This window comes from Sylvia atricapilla, chromosome 2 (assembly GCF_009819655.1).
Source record: "Sylvia atricapilla isolate bSylAtr1 chromosome 2, bSylAtr1.pri, whole genome shotgun sequence".
NCBI lineage: Eukaryota > Metazoa > Chordata > Aves > Passeriformes > Sylviidae > Sylvia > Sylvia atricapilla.
The window spans coordinates 23640765-23663835 of record NC_089141.1 but is presented as its reverse complement, the minus strand read 5'-3'; the positions used below and the strand labels follow the sequence as shown (position 1 = coordinate 23663835).

Here is a 23071-nt window from a genome sequence, read left to right as displayed (position 1 = left end):
AGAAATCAGAAGAGTATAAACAGTTTATCCAGTGTGGCTGTCATACAGCTGACAGGTTCCTTTCTGCTGAGTTATATGTGGATATGTAGACTGAATGCCAGGTAACCACTAAAAAGCTGATTGAAAAGAGGTATAGTGAGATAAGGCATGAAATTTGAGAGGGAGGGAGGAGACAGGGAAATACAGGTAAACAATACTCTATTCCAAGCCTTAACAATAACTTAATGTAAGGGATAACAATGAACCATCAGTTAGAAGTTTATTTTTCCATCTCAAAAAAGATCTGGGATTGAGCCAAGATCCTTTCTCTTTGGACTCTGAAGCCAGAGAGTGTCTCATTCCACACCAGAGCCACTGACAGCATGCAAATGTTGGGGCTAGTCACAGCAGAGAGGTACAGGTGTGAATAATGGCTGTGCAACCCATGTTTCTGATGTGAATGCACATGGATTGCCTGAGTGATGGTCATTTTTGTGCATGTTCTTGGTGAAATTACTGCATCTTCATGGCTTTGAGACTGTTGTTGAAGATGAATATGGCTGCGAAGCAGAGGAAGAACCTTTATTCCTAGAGAAGTAGTATCTAATAAAATGTCAAGGAAATGCTGTCAAGTGTCAATAAATACCAGACAACATGTCCACCAACAGATTTACTACGGAAGAGAGCCAGAACGCGCTGAATACTTTTGTCTTTGTTTCAGGTTTTCAGTTTCAGAGAATTGCTGACAGTGTCAGCATAGTAAATGCATGTCTTCCAAGAGAAGAGACAAAACAGAGCCTACTTGTAAACCTGCTTCCCTTCCTGGAAGGTGAAAGCCTTCCTAAGCCTGTCCTAACACACCAACTTTCATCATGCTCAGCCAAGGAAGCAGGCTATCACCTGTTTGGAACACTGTAATTTTTTTTTATGTTCTCACTTTTGCTGCGTTCTGAGTCACTTTCGTTAATTTGAAATTCCAGTCATGTCTCCCACAGATGTGGCATATACAGGTAAGTCCATGCTGTCAACAGAAGACTAGCACCTGGTTCTAACAAATTCTGACAGGCAGGCTGAATCACACTCATCTGTCATTATCACCTAGAATGCTAAGTCTTCAGTGTGGAATGAGTACCTGGACGCTGTCAGAAATGTTGGATGCTGACAGCAAAGTGAGAGAAACCAGCTTTTTTCAGCTGGACTGTGGCATCTGTGCCTTGCCTTACTTCCTTGCTTTTCTTTTACCAGGATCATTTACAGGATCATTTCAGTAGTAGATGGTGAACAGAATGAGACACACTCCAAAAGGATACATAAGAGTGGGCACACCCCGAGCTGCCAGGTGCTTTCGGATGAGCCGCTCGGTGCCGTACCAGTTGAAGCCTTTTGTTGCATACCCAATCCGTGGAAGATGCACTGTTGCTGAGAAGGAGGGAACAGAGAAGGCACACTCTTCAGGAGAAGATACACATACAGAAAGCAATCTAGAAAGAGATTTCAAGCTACCCAACAAAGAAAAAAAAAAAAAAACAAACACCAACTTTTGAGCAACCTATCTGCTATGGAGTTCTCACTTCACTTCAGAAAAAACAGTAAAGAGGTGGAAATTGGTCATCATCTTTAGGTGCAACCACACATGTATGGATTTGCTGTTCTACTGCACAGACACTTACCATTCCTTTTCTTGGCTGCTAAATAAATCTTCTTCAGGCCCTTTTCCAAAGCTGACAGCTTAATGCCAGACAGGTTGTTGGACTGATCCCGGTGCTGAGCTACAATCAAGGCCAGCTAAGGAGAAAACACAAAAACCTGAAATAGAATCTATATACAGTACTAAGAGACACAGTGACAGTGCTGGAAAACTGCATTACTAACTTTTAGCTTTAAGAAATGAAGAACTCATTATCTCTAATATTTAACTGCAACTTAGCCATGTTCAGTAATCAGTGCCATTATTGTGAAAAAGACATAAGGTTCATTTCACACAGCTTCAAAAACATATGGATAGAGCAAAACAGAAAAGAGCTTCTCCTTCTCACCAAATCTTGTCCTTTTTTCCTGGATTTTTTATCATCAATAGGGAATAGCAGGGTTCCTCCTAACTCCAGGTCTGTCCAGAAAAAAGAACAAGACAACTATAAAAAATCAGTCCTGAAGAGTAGCCAATGAAGCAGTGACTTCACTGTCACATTCTGTATTATTCTCTGAGACTGTTATCTCATGCTGGTTTCAGCAGTCAGATCCTTTGTCCAGCGAAGCAAGACAAACATTTTTCCACCTGAGCCACAGTCTCACACACACACATTCCACTTAAAGACAACAAATGGAAAGAGAGACACTGAAATGAGAAGAAAGCATCTCCCAGGAAATTAGAAAGGTCAACATGTCCATCTTATAGCAAGATGTTCATTCTTAACTAGCTGCAGGTATCTCAAAACAGTTAATATACGCTCAGGAGAAGATTAGTGCTTGGAGGAAAGCAAAGGCTCAGCTGAATGGTACCTGAGGTTTCATCTTTCTTGAAAGCACTTTGACAGAAGATACAGTGCTCTGTCTTATTTAGTGAAAAACATTCTGTGAATAATGTACAAATTTGGAGTTTTTTCCCCTTCTTTTATGATGGATTGGAATGAATAACCCCTACACAGAGTTCTCACAATCCAAACAAGCCAGGTCAAAGCACCCGCTGAAGTACTACTTACAGAGCTAGGGATGCACATATCCAGAGAAAAACACATGAGTATGAAGGTATCCAGGCTTCACTCCTGCAGTGTCAGTGGGGTTTTACCTCTTTCAAGTATCTTGGCCTCAGGTCCTATTTTAATCTCTTACCTTTCATCTTTCCTGCCATCTCATATATTTTCCTTGGCTGATCAGAACGAGCCTCTAGAGCAGTGAATAAACCACCCCTTCCCCAGTGGCCAGAGTCATCTAGAATAGAATAACAAGTTAGATTCCTTTTAGAAATGAGGTTGAGACTACCCCTGCAGGAAAGGCACCTGCTCTGTACACAGGCAATGAACGATTATCAAAACCAGATATGGAAACTACATACAAGCTAAAGTCAACCACTATTCAAGGGACTATCCTAAAGGATAAACCTCAGCCCTGGAGAAAAACTTATCACAGTTCCCTGAAAAACTCCATAGAAAAATTCCTTACTGTCCACCAAGAATGCTGAAACAAGCACTAATCATAGCACTGAGCATACAGATCTGACAGCATCCTCACATACATACACATAGATACACAGAGAATGCATTTGGTATGTTCCCAGATGGATGCCTTGGGCTTCCCACACCAGGTATTGGATATTTGCAGTCTTTCACTTCTACTTGGCATGTGCACTTCAAATATGAGGTTTGGTGCAGAGTGTAACATAAGCCAAAATAGATTATGATGTTCTGCTGTAGCCCTGGACAGAGAACAGCTCCAACATTGCTTCAGGAGGAACTCTGTAAAATGTGACTTTATCTCCCTCAGCTTTAATGTCTTAAAGAGGGCCTTAAATTAGGAGACTGGCCTAGAGCCTCTGTACTGTCAGTGTTGAGAAACAACCACCAAGAAGCTCTGACCTCAGCCTCTGGAAGTGTCTGTCTCTCTGCTGACCAAGAAAGAAGATGAATTTCAGTATCTCAGTTTGATCCCTACGGCTTCCACAGGATAAACAAAAGGCCCTCCTCTCAGGAAGTGTCATCACTTAGCCAAAGATATAAAATTTCAAGCCCTTTGGTGCAACAGGCACCTTTGAAGAGGTTTACCCATAAATCCAGAGTGGGCATGCAAAGACCCTTGCACACCTTGCTAGTACTATATATGTGGGTCATCCATGCTGGAGTGGAGGTTGTATTGCCTCTGCACCACTTGAGATTAAGTCAATCTCAAATCCAAATTATTTCAGAATTAGAAACTATTGAACCATTAGGGACAATTCAGCTCCCTTGTTCACACCACCCAACAATATTCCTGTTGTTCACAAGTCCCACCTAGGCAATGGACAATGATAGCATCTTCCTCTTCTGCTTGGGGGTGGGTTACATCTCCCATGACATACTTGATACAGTTCTGGTCTCCATCTTTGTAATCTAAATCCACATTCGGCCCCAACTCTTCCTTCTCAAACTCCTCCTCAGAGCCACTTTCCTCTGAAGGAAGGCAGGTAGATGTGTAACGATTGGCCTCCCACCAGGCCATCCTGAAACCAAGAGAACAGGATATTCAATGAAAATCAAAGGTGAGGGCACACAGCTTGGTTTAAATCGTTGCAGTGAACCACAGGAGACCTAGACTTCCATTCCCTCCGCTCCCTCCCCATTTTAGGCCAGAACAGTGACTACCAAAGTTTTTATTTATAATATTAGGAGCCACATGCCAAGGTGATAAACCAACTGCAGGCATAGAAAAAGTGAGCACATAACAAAAGGCAAGGAGCTACTTGTAGTGGTGAAAAGGAAGAGCATCTGGGAAACAAGAAGGAGAAATTAAAGATGTGCCAGTCACAGATGTCAGACCAGTTTATGGGGGCCAACTGTGACATTTAAGGAAGCTTCTCCCAAACACTCATTGATAGTACAGTCAGACATGGGCCTCTTATTCAGGCCATTCTCTATGAATCAAAGTAGAGGTAAAGTCAGGCAGAGTATTCAGGAGGAAAGAACCCTTGCTACGGACTCAAGCCATTTTTCCACCTTCACATCTCCACATTATGCAGTTTGAGCACATTATTTCTATCAATCAGTCACATTCCAAGAGTACAGTGCAACAGACATCAGTTTACAAGTGGTAGATGCAATACAAACCATACTTTTTCTTGTGTTCTGCCTCTGCTTTTGCTGCCTTCCTTTCCTCCATGAGCCTTGCTCTCTTTGCTGCTGCTTCTTGGCGCTTCTTCCTCCGAGCTTCCAGCTCCTCTTCACTCAGCAAGTGCTTCCTCCTGGCCGACTGTTCCCGAAGGCCTGTGAGAAGGGCCTGGAGAAAAGGAGATATCACAGAAACAAACTGCTCATCTTAAAGCCATGTCTGATGCCCTCCTTAACCTATTTTCCTTTCCCATTTGTTTACTTGTCCACAAGTTTTAACCATCAGATCTCAATTGTCACATAATATGTGGTTTTGTGATGTGAGTTTATAGAAGTGTCCTGTACAGCATATCTCAGATCTGTTAGCAGAACTGCTGAATTGTCAAGGCCTGATTCCAGAGCCAGCTTTAGTAAACTGACATCCAAATCTTTTAACATGCCTTCTGCAAGCTGAAGGTAAAGAGAGAAAACTGCCAAGTTTCATTTTCCCCAAGCAAATGAAAGAGCATCATGTTCCTTGTCACATCTGCCTTACGTTTGCTTTGTTCCGGAGAGCTCTCCCTTCCTTACTGGTCTCTTCAATCAGTGCTTTCTCGAGATCCAAAAGCTGATCAAATGCTTTTTTGTCTTCTCTGCTGGGTTCTTTTGAATAATCTTTGCCTTCATACACGTACATGTGATCTTTAAAAAATAATTAGAAAGTGTGAAAAGGAACTGAAACCTACTAACACCTAAAATGTACAGTGAGACCAAAAAAAATCTGGCTCTTCTGTGACATTGTTTTACTCTCAGCAGAGAAAGATCTTCACTCCCACAGTTTTTTGGTATGACCAGACCAGTATCATGTAGAAACAAGAGAATCAAGATTTGCTTCCTCAGACAAAAGCTTTTAATTTAAGATAATTTAAGATGTTTAGACTGGCAAGGAAGCTTTCTTCCTACTTCAGTTAACTAATTATTTTAAACTGTGGTTCCATCGCTGTTCTCTTTGGTCATTCTATCTCTGCCAGTGGAGAATTCATTCAGCTCTGCTGTGTAGTTACAGGCAGCTCTTGAAAAATGACAGCAAATTTTTGCTTTTGACTTCCCAAATGAAATGAAAACACAGAACTCTGACAGCCCAGAGTTGCTGGTCACCACGTGAATTATTTTCCCTATACCCATTACACAGTGTGGTACCACTGCCCCTCTTTTCAGTCACCACCAGAAAATACCACTCTTTGCTAACTCTCAGCAAAACTGATTGCTGGCACCTGCTGCTGGATGGACAGTAACTGTCCTGCAGAGCCACATTTCAGCTTCAGTCACAAATCTGTATTTAAATGCCACTGTGTACCCAGACAAAAATTCAGTCTTTCTCTGGGAAAGAAGGCCCTGGAAAAGGGAAGTATCCTTAGAATTTATTTTCATATACTATGGGGCTATGAAAAACTAACCATAATTGGGTAACATTTGGGCTGGAAAGCAGAGTTTTGAAGACAAAGTTCTATTGACACCATGATTCTGCATTTCTTATCTCACCTTTTGGATTTTCATAGCCAATAATCTTTTATTTGGAGATTAAAAAAAATGAAACATATGCTACATAGCCTTTTCTTAAGTTACTATTACATCTTCAAAACTGTAGATCTGAATGGTTCACTGTGGGAAAAGCAGTAGCTACAATATGAGTATTTCCCCATTTCTGAGGAATTTTGATCTAAGGTATTAAAAAAGAAAAGGAATTCAACTCTCAGCCACCAAAACTGGGCAAGTATTGTTAACATTATCTTACAAACAGGCAAATAAGGACACAAAAAAACCCCAAACAAGAATACCAAAAAAAAGTCAGAAACAAAATTTGTGTATAGGCCAAAATAAAATCCAAGTAACTTAATTACAGTTCTGCTTTTCTTCTTCTTGCCTGAAAAATGCCACCCCTACCTGGGAAGCCTTCTCTACCAGCACTCAAGTGACACAGCTATTTAGATTCTTAACTTACTCTCTGTGTCCTCCTCTTCATTCGCTTCCTTTTGTGGCAGCACAGTGTCCATTATCCACTGCCCTTCTTTTGTCTCTCCAAGGATGTTTTCCAGCTCCACATCCTGTACAGTACTTCCCTCAGAGGAGAGCAATTTATCCAGGCCAAATTTCAAGATTTCACTCAGCTTTAACAAAGAGAAGGAGAAGTTCAGTATTATTATCCTCTAATTCCATGTCAATCCCAGTGTCTAGAGATTCTCGGGCTTAAATGCAAAGGATTTATGAGTGGAGGAACCTAAGCTCTAAGGCTGCCTGTCAAAATACTTATTCTTTAACATGCCCCATTCTCCCAACACCTGACGGGACAAGCCCCAACAACGTATCTCCCTCAATCGTATCTCATCCAGACTTGAACAGTCGTTTTTCTTCAGGGCTAAATGACAAAATAGCACTGTACTGACTGCATTCAAGCAGCTTTCCTCATAACCAGAAAGGCCAGGCTTGCTTTTGCCCTCAACCCCTTTAAAACAAAAGCCTAAATACCATAAAAATCCAGGGGGAGAAAAATATCAGCCTGGAATTTCCTATGGGCTCAGTTTCACTTCTCCCACAGAAACTATAATTGCTGAGATACATACAAATGGGGCAGGGAGGGCAGCCAGAGGGAGAAAGGATACACTAAATCCAAACCTCTCCCACGTTTAGCTGCCCACAGGGGATATATTCCCTTAAATGTCACTTAACTTGATGTTCTGAAGCCAAGTTCTCAACACAAACCTCAGCTTTCAGGTCAGAATTATAAATCATGCCCCGACTCCTGAGACACTGTATTTGCCAAGAGGCCAAAAGAAGGTTGACCGAGTTTCAGACTAACAACCAAAAGCTGACTAGGTTATCACCTGACTTCTTATCAGCTCTGTTTGTGAGAGAAAAGCACCAGAGACAGATCAGTTCAAGAAACAATGAGTCAGCTTCCACTTTTTATAATTTCCACTAATTATAATTAAAAAACAAGCAAGACAAAGAAAGGTTCTGTCTTTCCCTCTTCTTCAAGACAACACGCCCTTTTCCCACAACAAACGCACTTCAAAATTGCAAAAACTGTCTTCAAACATCAGATGTTGTCTGGACCTGGGATGTCATTTTGGTTCCTACATTAAAAACCTGTTGTGTCAATGTACAACTGTTGGCAGAGGTTCAAATCCTACATAAACACATCCTGGGACATTTCTAAGGTTACTGGAGTCAAATGGAGGATATAACTCTGGTTTACCTGTAACTCTGCTGCTCCCTGAGGCTTGGGTGCTCCCAGAGCAAACTGCCCCCCTTCTACAATGGCATTGGTCAGCCGGAGCTTCGAGGCAGCTCTTCGGTAGATTATTTCTTCAACGGTATCTCGCCCAATCAAACGGATAATTTTTACAGGCCTTGAAAAGTTTAAGAAAATTCTTATTACTTACTTTGTTTTGAGGTGCACTAAGGTATTTGCTATCCCCTCACCCACTCTTTTGGGAGGTAAAGAAGGCAAGAACAAAATGAGCAAAAATAATCAAGAGAAATGTGATGCTGATAGAATTCCGCTTGACACAAGAGAAATGCTCACTGCAAAAGTGCAGGCAAACCTTCCATCCTCCACCTCCTACTCCAAATTTACAAAGTTCCCACCTTGGATACATGACAAGGACAAGACTGTATGAGGTTGCAGCTGGAAAATGAAGGCACGAAATCCCCTCTGCTCTCCTCTGATCTTTAATCTATCCTCATACTTTAACTTTCCATTGCCAATGGAAGGGGGAAGTAATACTGAGAGTCAGCAACCAAACCACGAGTAGTGACATTTCTCACTTGTGCTGCCCAATCCGGTGAGCTCTTGCTATTGCTTGCAAGTCATTTTGTGGGTTAAAATCACTATCAGTAAAAATAACTGTATCTGCTGCTGTCAGATTCATGCCAACTCCACCTACAAACAAAAGAAAGTAATAAAATATGTCACCAACAGAAAATAAAGGAGAAGCTAGAGAATTTATGCCGTGCAAAGTTCTGTCAGATCTGATCAACTGTATATAATCCAATCCATCTCTCAAACCCAAATCTAAGTCTCATAAGGATCTACACAGATGGGTAAGCCTTCCATTTCCAGCTTCCAGCTTTCTGCAACAGTCCAAAAAAGCTGTACAATGCAATCAAAAAACATAGGGTGTGAGCGAACCAATGCCAAAGGGACTGATTGTCAAGACTGATGAACATAGACATAATTCTTCTGCTGATTAACCCTGCAAGGACTGGCTACCCTGAAGCCACAAGAGACTGCCCAAGTCATCACTTGGCTGCAGCACAGAACCAGCTGTAAATACACCACTGAAACACTGGAAAACACCAAGCCAAACTATATAATAACCAGAGCCCAGACGTTCATATGACTTAAAGGTTCTGACATTAGAACTTGGGCTCTCATGAAATAAAAAGATAAAAAACCCAGGTAATTTTACATTTCAAAATACCTCTACTGTGACCACATACTGTAGTTAAAGAAAGGAAAGTCTGCTGCCTTACATTTCCCCCAGCTCATGACAAGACACCTTCCCTGTAATCAGAATATCCTGCAAGTGGAGACAGTCATGCACCTGAAAATCTCTGTCCATAATACAACAGCAATGGCAATACTGTTAGCACACCTGCTCCCAGCTGAATACAAGATGCTTTGGCCAGACATAGCAGCGTGCAGTAAAAAACAACCCTAAGTCTGGCTGGCATGGGAGGGAGAGCTCAGGCACTGCGGTGAGAGACACACGTACTCCTGACACACATCCAGCATTAGGGTCTTCCCTTCACTAGCCCTGTGTGCTCCCCTCCATGCACAGTGGTGCAGGCTCATCAAGACAAGTCTAATCAGAAGCCCAAAGGAAGACTTGGTTCCAGTTTGATGTTTGAGACCAGGCAGTGTGGATTCCTCCTCTGGAGACAAGCAGAAGGCCTGGCTCTGTGCTTGTTTGAACAGAAAGACAGGGAGGTTTGAAACTGTGTAGAAGACACAGATCTGCCCAGGGAGCAGAGGGGAAGCAGCACAGATGGCAGTCCCATGGAGTTCTCTGCAGCCTCAGGACGGCAAAAGGCTCTCATTTCAGTCTGTCTGCCAGCTAAAGACATGTCCATGTTCAGCAAACTTCAGAGGCAATTCCACCAGCTTACTTAAAGGAAGTCTGTTCCTGCCTGAAGTCTGATGCTTGCAGAAATAAAATGGTAGTGAGATTCCTTAAGCTCAAACTGGCACAGAGACAGGCATTATGGAACTTGGAATAAAATAAACTCAAGAGGGTGCAGTATGAAAAGGATCTTGGCATCAGCTGCCAAAAGGAAAGCACAGAAACCAGATGTCCTAGATGAGAGACCCAAGTTCAGGATGTGTCCTGTCTCCCTGAAAAATCCCCCACACAAGCAGGCTCAGTAGGATTCAGAATTCCCTGAAACCTTGCCAGAGAGAATAAAATAAAGAGTGCAGAAGCAGGATGGGTTGTTTGTCTCTCTTTACTTACCTGCTCTGGTGCTCAAGAGGAAGATAAAGATGGGCTGTTGACCAAAGTTCTTGATGGCAAGGTGTCTCTCCTCACCCCTAACAGAGCCGTCCAGCCGCTCGTAGCTGTAACCTTTCCAAACAAACAACGTGAATGTTTCTGAAATTTTGCCTTTGCTCTTACTCTCTTACCTCATTCTCTGTTGTCTCACTGCTGAATCCCTTTGTGCCAAATCCTCCTGACTTGGTTCTCATTTTATTGCCTTCAACGCCTTCATTTTTTCCCAGTTAAACCTCATATAAAATGAGGTAATGACCCTGACTTCCAGATTGACTGTTGGTAAAGAGTAATTTAGCTGAGTCTGAAGCAGAGACTCTTAGCATTTAATTTACTGCTTGGAAACACAACAGGAAAATTCAGGGGCCAAGTAAAAGCACATTAGCACACAGTCCTATTTCAGACTATGCTGTGCTGGCTGTTGGCCCCACAAAGCAAGCCAACAACCATCAGATCTTCCTTATCCAAACTCTCACGGCCTTCAGTGTGTGCTTTGCTGTGAGCAAGCAGTATATGGAATATGGCACTACATTTGGCTTTATTCTACATTATTAGTCGTCCAAAACCATAAACACCAAACAAAAGCCTCTTTCATGGGAAATCCTAAGTAGGCATGGAGCCATGTGGATTGAAACAAAAGAAAATGTCCCAAGAACACATTGGTAACGTTGCCAAAAATGGTCTGATCCAACCTGCCCTGACAGACATGTTGGGGCCCCACTGTCAACAACTGTTTTAATCAAAAAATAATTTCCTGGTATAACTGTGGCTCAGTTTGTGTTTTGAACTGGACAAAGTCAACCTAGAGCAAGCCTATTGACTTTACTGCAATTACTTCAGGACACAGGCACACAACTGAACATAGGTATATAATGAAACATTGCTACCCTGCCATTTGTTAGCTCCATTTTTATTAAGGCACAAAAGATGAAGCTACTTTGAAGAAAAACACTTAACTGCCAGCTCATTTCTGGAAGCTGGTAACAGCAAAGAGTTGAACTCAAACCCCTCCAACTCACAGAGCTGCTGCAGGAATTTGGTAGATTGGGTATCTACCAAGAATCAAAAAAACTTCATCATATTCCTTTCTTCACCCCAGGCAGAACAACCAAAATCACAGGAACAGTATCTGGCAGAGATCATTAGGCTAAGCCCTCTCCTATCAAGGTGCGCAGAACATACCTCTATAGTCCATGTAGTCCTGCAGGATATCGAGCAGTTGAGTCATCTGAGAAAAGAGCAACACACGGTGGCCACTGCAAGAAGCACAAGAAACCCTGTGATCCTCATCACACTGTGACAGCATTTCACAGCCTGCTGGGGGTCACAATAGTTTAACCAGTCATCATTAGTCCCTGTTACACAGCAAGGCCTCCTAGAATCATGGCCCGCTCCCTCACCACATTTTCAGCTCCACATCTAAATGCAATCAGTTAAGCTTTATCTGCCATCATCATTTGCCCTCTCCAGGGTGTGGAGTCAGAGAGAAGTAACAGGGCTGTGGCATAGCTCTGCTGCTGGCTGGATACAGGCTGATGAGGAGCCTGTCTAAAAGGACCCCCAGCTTCAGCCTAGCACAATGAGTTCTTCTTCACCACGTGACTGCTCTCAAATCACACACTACAATGCATCTGAAATACTGGGAAAATGTAATGTCAGCATCTCTGTGACAGCAGAATGTTTCCTTCTCCAGCAAATGACCCTCAAAGATCAAGTTCTACCTATAAAGGTGTGTTAGAAATCAACTCTCCTCCCACCCAGCCCTAGGCCTGAGACAGTGCTCTGTTAACATCAGACTTCACTCTAGAGCAGAATACAGACATTTTCAAGTCCAGAATTTGCACAGGGTTGGTCCTGCAGCAAAGACGTTCAGTGGAGAGGTAGCCCCTCACAAGGTGCTCCACAGCAGGAAAAAGACAACAAAATCACATCAGAACTTCACAACGGCTGTTGAAGCTCTGCCCTTTACTCTTTGGATTCCAGGTTCTGACCAACAAGCCCAAAATTTCTGAAGTTTCATCTTATTCTTGGGCTTTTCTTTTTCACATTTGCCATGGATTGTGGCTCCCAGGCCAACACAGCCATGCCAGCACAAAGGAACTCAACTGAGGCATTAGAAACCACTCTCAGGAAACTATGATCCAAGCAGATATGCTGAATACCAAGTTATATGGTTATTGTCCCAGGTTCTCAAATATGGCAAATAAGAGAGCATGTGAGAGAGTTAGTTGAGTGCTTTGATAAATGCTTAAAGGGAAGCTACAAAAATCTTCAAGGTTCCTCTACTGTCTCCAATACAAGTTTTTTTACTTCTTTCAGGTAGTGAGTAATGTGCAATAAATAGGTCAGTGCTCGTGTTGTGATGAAAAACTGCTCAATCTATGGCTAAATAAAGCAGTTGGCTTTCCCACTTTACTTCTTCTCCCTATGTCAACCACATCCCAACATGACATACCCGGCGTATAAGAATGAAAGGAGTTTATCCAACAAACACATCTTGCCACTGGCTTCAACAATATGGTCTCCAATCTCAAAGGGTTCTGGCTCAACACCTGGAACAGAAAGGAGTTTCAAAACCAGAGTTAATACCACAAATAACAATTCTGTGGTCAACCTCAGAGTGTCTGCACCCTCACTTTTTCTGAGCAGAGCCACATGATGCTTGCTTGAGAAGTGATGGTCCCTAAACAACAACCTCAGTAGTTCACAAAGCACTGTGATTTCTTTGTTTAGATGAGAAAAGACACGGAAATAGAGAGCTGTATTCAGAAACTCAGACTTCACGCAGTCTCCTACCTTTTTCGTCATTATTGATGCACTGTTGTGTTGGAACTGGGCACAAACTCACAGCTGCTACTGATTTAAGTACAAGAGTGTTTATTACTTGCTTCTTCTAAACATTATACTAATAATAGAAAACCGCTGTGTAAATCAATAGTTATTTTTCCTGTTTCAAAAGAGAACAATGCTTTCCTACCATTGAAGAGGTACGGGTGGACAACACACTTCCGAAGCTGAATTAAGACATTCTGGAGTGTAACCTTCCTTCCAGTGTCATTTTCAAATGCATCTGGAACAAAGAGCAGAGAAAAGAACAGAGAGGAAAGCCCATGTTCCATTAATGGCAGTGACTGGGAATGTCTTGGTAGTAAGCACTGCTCTGAAGTGCTTCAGCACTGGAGCTCTTCTCTCTGTGTATCACATCTGGATTTGAATTTCCTATCTCAAGACTAATACATCCATTTTCATGAACGCAAATAAATTTTCCTCACACTTTTTAGACAAGCTTTTAGAAATAGGACCCTCATAAGCACCACTTTGCCTTGACAGACTCTTTCAAGACTCCCTGGAAAAGGTCACTGTAATTTTTCTGAGAGTGAATCATCAAATAAGTGAAAGAAATTTGGTGCAGTTCATTTGCATTTTCAAAAAATACATATATACAGCACAGTCAAGATCTCCTGAGCAACCAGGACATTAGAAGAGCATTTTTGAGTAACAAACCCCCCCCCCCCCAAAAAAAACAACAACAACAAAAAAGCACATATGCTGACTATAATAGAAGATGAAGTTTCAGATTTCTGGGTGATGTTCATGCAAAGTGCTAGAAAGTCCTAGAAGAACAAAGGATCTCCAACTCCCCAGTTTTAATTTCCCTATGACAAATAAGCACTCATAAACCACATGATGGCAGTGGTTGCATTACCACATGGTGGTAGTGGTAGGTCTACATAATCTTGCAGTTTCCCAAAAAATTCCTATCTGCATCCAGTAGATTGAAATTTGCTTTATGGCATCTGTGCTACTATTAGAAAATTTGTAGAGAACCACAGATCCAAAATTTCTTGTACCACCCCTTTGTTTGAATACAAAAACATGCAAAGGAGTAGGCTTACTTTGTGATAAGTATTTTAAATTACTTTGATTACTTTGAGACTGGCCCAAAGCAGATCCTCAAGCTGACCCTTCCTAGCTCGCAATACCTGAGCAATAGATCAATACGTATGTCTCTCATTTTGCCATAAGCTAAAACCAAAAATTAAGCAGCCCAAATTTGGCATATTTATTCTATACATAATCTGCAGACCAAAGTAGCTTCTGCTTCTTTACAACAGAGCATGCACGTACAAAAGGAATTAATTTTGTTTTTAAAAATAATTTATAGACTTCAAAAAGCCCAGTTACCTAGATCTTTTGTCAAAATGGCCTTGTAGTACTTCTTCTGCAGAGCTGACATTCCATGGTACAGAACCACCTCCACCTTCTTTGGCAGCTCTGCAGCCACCTCAGATTTGACTCTCCGAAGCAGAAATGGCTGCAGAAGGCTGTGCAATTCTTTGGCTATGTAGAGGCAGGCAGAAATTAAAACAAACAAAAACAGAGGCGAATACTGTGTTAAAGGTAAGGAATTTATACAATACCTTCATATGTACACTTTCAAAATATGTGTAAAAGGAATCTCACATCTATTTGTAAAATCATTCAAGCCACATTTTACAAACAGAGAAACCAGAACATAGCTGCATACCTGCAACACTTAGGAGCTACATTAAGATAGCTCTTGCATTAAAAGTAATCATTAGTTTTTGTGGCTTTGTTATAAAGCTTGTCATCATTAAAAGAAAGCATATAAAGAGGACACAACATGATTGTTTCCTGGTCAAAATAAAAGCTGGTTCTGATTGAAGTACAATGTTGCTAATTACTGACCTGGCTTACTCTCCTTTTCAATAACTTGGTAATACTCAACAAACTCTTTCACTTGTTCCTGGGGAAAGATGTCAGGCTCAATAAGGCTGAGTAAGGAGTACAGTTCCTGGAGGCTGTTCTGGATTGGAGTGCCTGTGAGTAGCAGGCTGAAGCCTATTGAGAACTGAAAAAAAAACAGCAATAAAACAACATTATTAGGAAAAAATATCTGTAATAAAAAGTTAGTTAATACACAAGTCCACCCACACCACCCTTAAGCTTAACTTAAAAGATAAGAGGCAGCACAGAACTGCTCACAGGATGTGCTGATTTGCCAAAACCATCCAAACATGAGGTATAGTGTGACAGTCAAACAGCTCCAAACTGACTAGGCTGGCACCAGTGCAAGGAATTCAGTGTAAGCAAAATACGAACAAAGTGCAAAATTGACTCCATTAAAATGCTCAGGTCCATGCAGTCTACAGTCTAATACTGCATACCAGATGTTAGATAAGGAGGGATAACTGCAATTAGAATAGGACAGTGAAATTAAATTGCATCAGACTGAGTTCCATTTCTGCTTGTTGGGTAACTCTGACAAACACAGCAATGTTATCTGGTCCATGTTGCTTACAGTAATCCCCATAAAGAGACTTGGGAAATATGTTTACCTTTGGAAAGATACAAGTTTCTCTCAAGTTTGGTAATAGAAAATGGGTTGGGAGGAGAGATGAGGTGAATCCCATCTATATTTTTGAGATTATAACCAAAGCTCCTGAATTACAGACATCGTGAACAATATAAATTGAAAGTAAGACTTTCAGGAATTCAGTAAAAACTCCTACTTTCCAAGGTATATTGTAGTACACTGTTGCTGATGCCAGCACACACCAAACACCAATGTTTCTCTGGCATGAGAAGAACTGCAGCTTTCACTCAGGCACTTGTGCTGCTCTGGCAGGGTGCTTTGGTAGCTGAAGCAATTGTCCTAGTTTCTGTAAACAAGAGTGGCTCCATTGAATGGGACAGTGGAAGTCAGTAGGTCAAGACTTGAGGTCTCAGGAGCTAGGCAAGTTCCTTCACTCTGCCAGAGCTGGAGATGGCCTCTTGTTGCTTAGGTAAGCCAGACTTCTACTTCTGCACAGCAGTGGTTCAGCACCATGTCAGGCTGGTTTACTTTTTGAAGTCTTTCAAATTACTCCAACATACCAAGTCCAAACATGAAGCAGAACGAGAGGGAAGCTCCAAATACTGCACACTGCCACACAAAGCCAACAAGACCTTTATCTCTCTGCCACTAAATATGGGAATCTGTTCACCAGCTCTGATGGAAACGAGTAACGGTTCAGAGCTTAATGCTCTGGGAACACAGAATCTGAAAAGGGAAAAGCCTTAAGACACTGGAAGACAGATGGGTTACTTTACCTCAGAAAGTGTCTTGTAAAGCAGAGAATTTTGATTTTTCAGTCTGTGAGCTTCATCTACAACCAAGGCAGCCCAGTTGAAGCTGAACAAGCAAAAAAAAAGCATCTTCAGTTAGGGGCTGACAATTAATTCTTATCAGTACCAAAAGTAAGTGGTAACTTACCAAAGTAAGTGGTGACTCTGCTTGGCTCAACTTGAGGTGGGGTACCACCTCATGAACAACAAGCAAACACCAAAAGTGGAGTGGAATTCACAAGTAGTGCTTTTGAAGATTTAACACAGGTTTTTAACTATAGTCTGAGTGAGTTTTTTTCTGAAATCAAGACTAACAAAATTCACTTGAATTTCTTGCTTCTCTCTCCAGCCCTGTTACTATCAGGAAAAATACATAAACACAAGTTCATTGAACATTCAAGGAAAAGAGATGTGAAACTAGGCCCTGTATCTATGTAAAAACCCAGGAACTATCATGAGGCAGTGACAGAGGAGTGATCCCAAGGCTTTTGCAAGACAGGAGCTTCAGCTTATTCTGTGTCCATACAGCTCTTTACAGACTGCCCTCAGGCAGGCTGCAGAATCACTGGTGATCCAGCAGATTGACTAGGCTTAACTGAAACTCCACATCTTCTCCACCCTCAGTGTTTGTGCCCCCTTATCACTAGGGTTTTAACTTTCACATCAAAGTCATTTCCAGGGGAGGGAAAGCATGAACCTCCATCTTTTCTCACCCACACACTTCTCTTCCCAGTGGAATACAACATCACAGTGACCTATATTCTTCCCAAAAAGCCTTTTTGTTTGCCTCCATTTCCCTCTCTGTTATATCAGAGAGGTTCTCCATTGCCAGAACAATCAATGTCATTACTCTTATTCTATGAGCTCAGGAGCTGAATTGCAGAAGGACTCTGCACTGTGAAGCTCTGCAGAAGCTCATGTATAAGTATGATCACCTCATGCAGAGTATGATCCCTCATCTATTCCATTAGAGCATGGCTCTAATTTGTGCTGTTACACAGCTTGTAAGGAGTAGCGGTGGGGAGACATCTGATAACTCTGACCCACCTTTACGAAGTGCTCCAAATGCTCCCCCACAGGACAAAGTACAAATGATTAGCAACACTTTTTTTCAGAAGGAAGACTAAAGGGCAAAACCCTAAATTTGAGTGACATGGCTTTGAGGTTATTTGTTAGCTTTAGAAATAGGAAATTACTCTGGAGCTGACATTTCTGTGATACTAGAACTGGCTACTTGCTCTCCCTGGGTGCTACATACTTGGGCTACACTTTAAAATAAACAGAATTGTATGCAGCAATGCAGAACATGACATGAAACTGTAAGGACAATAGAGTCATGGCTATCTTTCATCAGATCTTTCTGCCATGAAAGCAGAGTCTGCTACTTCCAGCAGTGGCCAAGAACAGGCGATTTGCTGAAAGACAGGAGGGCCCCCACTGTGGGCCTGACTAGTCCTGACAGACACAGAATTGTGCCAGTGGGGGCCACTGGATTTCTGCTTCTACAAAGATACTAAGCCATTCATTATGTATAACTGCCCCCAGCATTCATCACACCACCATGGCAAGGCACTGGCACTACTCCTAAGAAGAAAGAAAAATTCCTTCCCATTTCAAATGCAGCCTCCTGTGGAATTCTGCGTGACCATGACAGTGCCTCCTACAGGCTGAATTTCAGCTGAATAATCAGTCTTTGTAGGGGGCATAATGCTTCATGAGCCCTCCCCAGATCTGACTGGAGGCAATAAACTTCAGGACACGGATCAGCACATTATCACTGTTACATAATGCAGGTCACTTTCAGTAAATTTTGCAACAAATACCTTTATAACCTGAAGCTCTTGAGGATGTCCTCTGCTGGACTGATAAAGTACTGCTGTAAGTCACTAAGTGTTATATTGCTCTGAGTGAACTGGCTTGAAAACTGTCCTTGGGGGAAGTTTACATATATTTTAGCTGACATTTAAGACTGAAAGTTGGAAAAGGCAAAGTTCTAATCACAAGCCAAGAACATCCCTGTCTCTTGTGAAACAACACAATCTTGCACATATAAACATCCACTTAAGAAGTCGTTGACAGATATGCAGACTTAAATTTGAAGAAATTAAAACCAGACTCACGATTTTAGAAATGCTGCATCTTTCAGGCAAATCTGCAATGAAAGAAAATGAACTGTGATTTATGATTTAAGTAAATACATCAGCTAAGAAACTAAGCATTTTTCTGTCTGCTTGCAAACTATGGTGAAATGGAGCAGAGTGGAATGAAGGCACTTATTACCTGAGGAAAAAAACATGACAGCAACATGACACCTTCAGCAGGTCATGGTTGAACTGCACACACACTCTCACTCACACTCCACCCAGGGAGAAGGGATAAGAGAATTTGAAGGGTAAAAGTGAGAAAACCTGTGGGCAGGAACTGGGTGGCACACAAAGATCAAAAAGGAAAGGAAAACTTGAGTTTTTCTTCCCAGTGACAAAGACATCACGTACCTCGTATGTTGTCAGGAGTGCATGGAACTGAGAGTCCTTTTTCAGATTCTCCTGCAGTTTGGGTCGCTCTTCCTTGCTGCCTACATATGCGAGGAAAAAAAGACCTGGAGCAAACCTGTTGTTAAGAGAAAGAGCAAAAACAGTGAGCAAAGCTAAGTCTTCTCATGTGCTTATGACCCTGGATCCTATTATCAAACACAGCCACTGCACAGATAATGAGAATTCCTACCCAAACACCCTACACTCCTGTGAGATGTGTCTGGATCTCAGCCTTTGAATCTCACTCCTTCATAATTATCACCTCAGCTTGGCACTTCAGCCACTGGCTCTGGTTTGGGTAAGTCCTAAATAAACCTGCATCCTTCTAGGTGTAAGAGTCCAAGGTAGATGACTGAAAACCAGTCTCATGACCTAACTGCTAGTCTGAACTGAAGAAAGGTCATAAAGAAGCAGGTGAATGAATACAGTTGGCCCAGATGAGGCAAAAAATTGGCCTGAATTATACTAAAATAAAGATGAAAAATGTCTGCAACAAAGAGGTTCAAGTCAGGGCCTCAAAAATATATTCTCTCAGTCAAAAAGCAGATAAAAACATTTCCAATTTTTGGGACCATAAAATTCTTCCTCATTTAATCCTACCACCGTTATTTACCTAATATTCCTTCTGGAAAGCTGCACTGCTGATCTATGAAGGAATCCACTTTCTCCCAACGATTCCAACCCAAAGTCTATCCAAATCAGGCCAGCTCACTTCAGAATGTAACCTTCTCTGAGACACAGCATCAGCCAACAGTCACACAGACAGACCCCTGTTCTAACCTTTAACTTCTAGCCCTTCCTCTTAAAAGGAATCTATGGGCTACAGACCACAAATGTACGTATTTCAGGCACAGCAGATACACCATCGGCACAGTCACCCCAGTGAGGATGGGCTGCATGCACAGGTGTGATGTATTTTGTGTGCATATGTGAGCATGCCCCCCAAATTGGGTCTTACCTTTCATTATGAAGATTCCTGGCTGTCTTCTGCATACTTTGCCTAAGAGAGGCTGAGCAGGGAGGGTTACAAATCAATAAAAAGCAAGGAGCTAGTGGAAGCATTTGGACTGAAAGCCAGCCAATAATATAAGATGGATGGATTAATGCATACCACAGCATTGTAAAGACTATGCATTAACTGCATAGTCTGCATTGATTTGTTGGTTTAGTAGCAGCTTCCTTTTTTACTTTTTATCCCTTTGAAAGGATAAAAAGAAAGTGCTGTAGTGAGCACGTTTGAAAACAATCCTTGCACTCTTGCAACTTGCAACCTTTGCAATTGCAAGTCTGAGCAGTAACATAGTAAGCCAGTCAACTGTTGAAACTTACCTCTCCAGTTCTTCCTTCCAGTTGCTCAGAACTGACAGAGGACAAAGTATCAGAAATCTCTCTTTGTTGCATAATTTTTTTGTCAAATAAAGAAGTAGAGAAATGGTCTAAAAGGCAAGGAAAATATTTTCTTTTATAACAAGGGAAGGGTTCAACGCAGTAGCCTGATCCTACACCAGCTGTCTCCTTGTTGAGCTTTGCAGCTAGTTTCCATAGGTTCATTATCACAAAACAGAGTTAACAGAATATCAAGTAGGATACAGACAAAAAGGCTTAGATCCTAAAACATGACCTCAATACATGAAGCCCTTTTCCAAAGGCCTTTCTTGCACAGTCACAAACCAGGTCTACCATGTATCACTTTCTAAAACTATTTGTAATTTAAAATCTATTAAACAAAAACAGCTGATCCAAAGCACAGTCATTTTCCAACAAAACTTAAACCCACTTAAAAAACTCTAAAAAACCCCCCAAAAAACCTCTGAAAAAATTAGACCTATAAATTTTAATCGATGTATTGACAAACACAAAAATCCCCCTTGGTGCAGGTGCAAAAATGTCAAAATAACATGTCAAATATGTCAAAAGGACATCATTTTCCCTGTACTGGCTGTGTACTGCGCCTTCAACTCTGCACACTATGAATTATGTATTAAGGTGTTTGGATGAAATGGCCACTCATCTTTTTACAAAACCCTGAAACCTATTTTGAGTTACTCAGGACTTAACTCAGGACTTGTTTTAAGTGGTTAAGGACTGAAAGAGACAATGAGCTCTCACACGAATATGGAATTCTGAAGAGCTAGGGGGGAATAATTAGGGTGCTTTTTCTTTTTCATTCTGCAGAAACACTGAGCTAAACCCCAAAAATTTACGCAAAGATCATTTTCCAGAAGAAGAAGGAAGACACACCTGACAAGTCTTCCCAAGGCCCATCTCATCACCCAGGATACAGCCATGCTGGACTTCATAGCATTGCACCAGCCAGTTTACACCTTCTAATTGATAGGGACGAAGTTTAATGCCTGGGAATGAAAGGGATTTGTTACACTTACAGTCGATGCACTCTATACACACACTAGAAACATGTCCTGCTCAGAACAGGCCTTCACAAACATCTGCCTTACAGGAAAAGCACAGCAGCCTTCAGCTGAAGCTGGTTTACCCTCCTGGACAGCAAAGACCCCAATGTTATAGCAATTTCATTAAATTAAAGCATATTCTGAAAATTACACACACAAAAATGCCCTGGGCCATTGCAACAGACTGTGCAAGGAACCTGATCTAATAATTAGGCTGGTACTTTGCATTCTTAAAAGACAGCTTGATTTTCAGCTTGAGTCAGTTTTTAAAATATTTAAGTACTACAGCCTGGGACACACTTTCGGCTAACCAGAAATGTTTGTCACAATCTATTATTATATAATAATAATTCCTCAACAGGAAGTTTTCCAGTTTTTCTGTACTTAAAGCTAAGGCAGACCTCCACTATAGGCCACTGTGACTACTACCACCATTGCAATCCTTATTATGGGGCACGATATGTCAAAATGAATAAACAAGTCACATAGGTGTTGACACGACCTTTCCCTGTACTTGGGCTCAAGCGCTGTGTATTGTGCCACTTCTGCCCTCTCCTCCCTGGGAAAACGTGCACACTGAGTGCATGAAGTAACTCACCAGCCGACAGGATTGCCAAGCCAAACCAGCCCAGAGACTGAAGTGAGGGCTTCCAGCAAGTAAGGAGAATGTGCAGGCAGGATGGATGACCCAGCCTTCCCCCTTTAATATCACCCTCCAGGCAGTGGAAAGCACTTTAATTCACGCTCAACATCGGCCCATTTCAAGGCCACTAGACAGGCAAACCCTTGTTCATGTTGTCCCGGAGCACAGAGCTGGCTGAGGCTGTGCTGAGGCACTAGGCGGGTTAAAGCCCAGCTCAGCGCTGGCCCAAACACCCACCTAACCACAAAGCCCAGGACAGGGACTGCAGCAGCCGGGGAAGGCTCGCCCAGAGTGGAGAGCATGGCAGCGGTGCCATCTCTGCAGCATCTGCTGCTCACTTTGACAGGCCCGAGAGACACTTTATTTGCACCTTTATTTCCTGGGGGCTGTTCGTACACAGCCCAGACAACGATAGCTAAGAGAACTGGGGTAGTCCAGGCTGGAAAAGAGGCGGCTTCGGGGTGACCTAACTGAGGCCTTTCAGTACCTGAAGGGAACTTACAGGAAAGATGGGCCAAGACTATTTACAGCAGCCTGCAGTGACAGAACGAGAGAGAACGCGTTGAATTTGAAAGAGAGTATATTTAGATTAGATATTAGGGAAAAAATTCTTTACTGCGAGAATGGTGAGCCACAGGAAGAGGCTGCCCAGGAAGTTGTGGATGTCCCATCCCTGGAGGCGCTCAAGGCCAAATCAGACGGGGCTTTGGGCAGCCTGGTCTAGAAGGCGCCCCTGCCCATAGCAGGGGGTTGGAAGTGGATAATCTTCAAGGTCCCCTTCCAAGCCCAGCCATTCTGAGCTGGGCAGCAGCAGGCAGCGCGGGGCCTCTCCGCCGCCTCCCGCCATCTCTGACAGCACCGCACCCCTAAGGCTCCCTGCCGACCCTTCCCCCGGGCTCCCCGCTGACCTGTCAGCCCCCACCGCTGCACGTCCGCCTCCTGCACGGCCGGAGCCCCGGCCCGGGCGCGGCCGGCGCGGCGGAGCGCCTGGAAGAAGCGGGACATGGCGGGACGCCAGTCACGGGCACGGCCGCGCCGTTCCCGCCGC

At 42.5% G+C, this 23071-nt stretch overlaps 1 protein-coding gene across 1 annotated transcript; it reads right to left on the bottom strand.

The window, feature by feature from the left end:
• Positions 1-243: 243 nt before the first annotated feature.
• On the bottom strand, positions 244-23045 carry CHD1L (chromodomain helicase DNA binding protein 1 like). The gene is made up of 23 exons (XM_066340994.1): positions 22932-23045; positions 21211-21323; positions 20299-20405; positions 18931-19045; positions 18556-18587; positions 16421-16502; positions 15017-15179; positions 14492-14647; positions 13284-13376; positions 12762-12858; positions 11489-11562; positions 10271-10381; positions 8583-8697; positions 8011-8164; positions 6757-6922; positions 5311-5456; positions 4781-4944; positions 3963-4171; positions 2809-2907; positions 2016-2086; positions 1650-1764; positions 1290-1398; positions 244-582 (listed from the first exon to the last, which is right to left on the bottom strand). The coding sequence occupies exons 1-23, from the start codon at positions 23026-23028 to the stop codon at positions 504-506; spliced, it is 2667 nt and encodes an 888-aa protein (XP_066197091.1). The 5' UTR covers positions 23029-23045; the 3' UTR covers positions 244-503.
• Between the last annotated feature and the right edge of the window lie 26 nt (positions 23046-23071).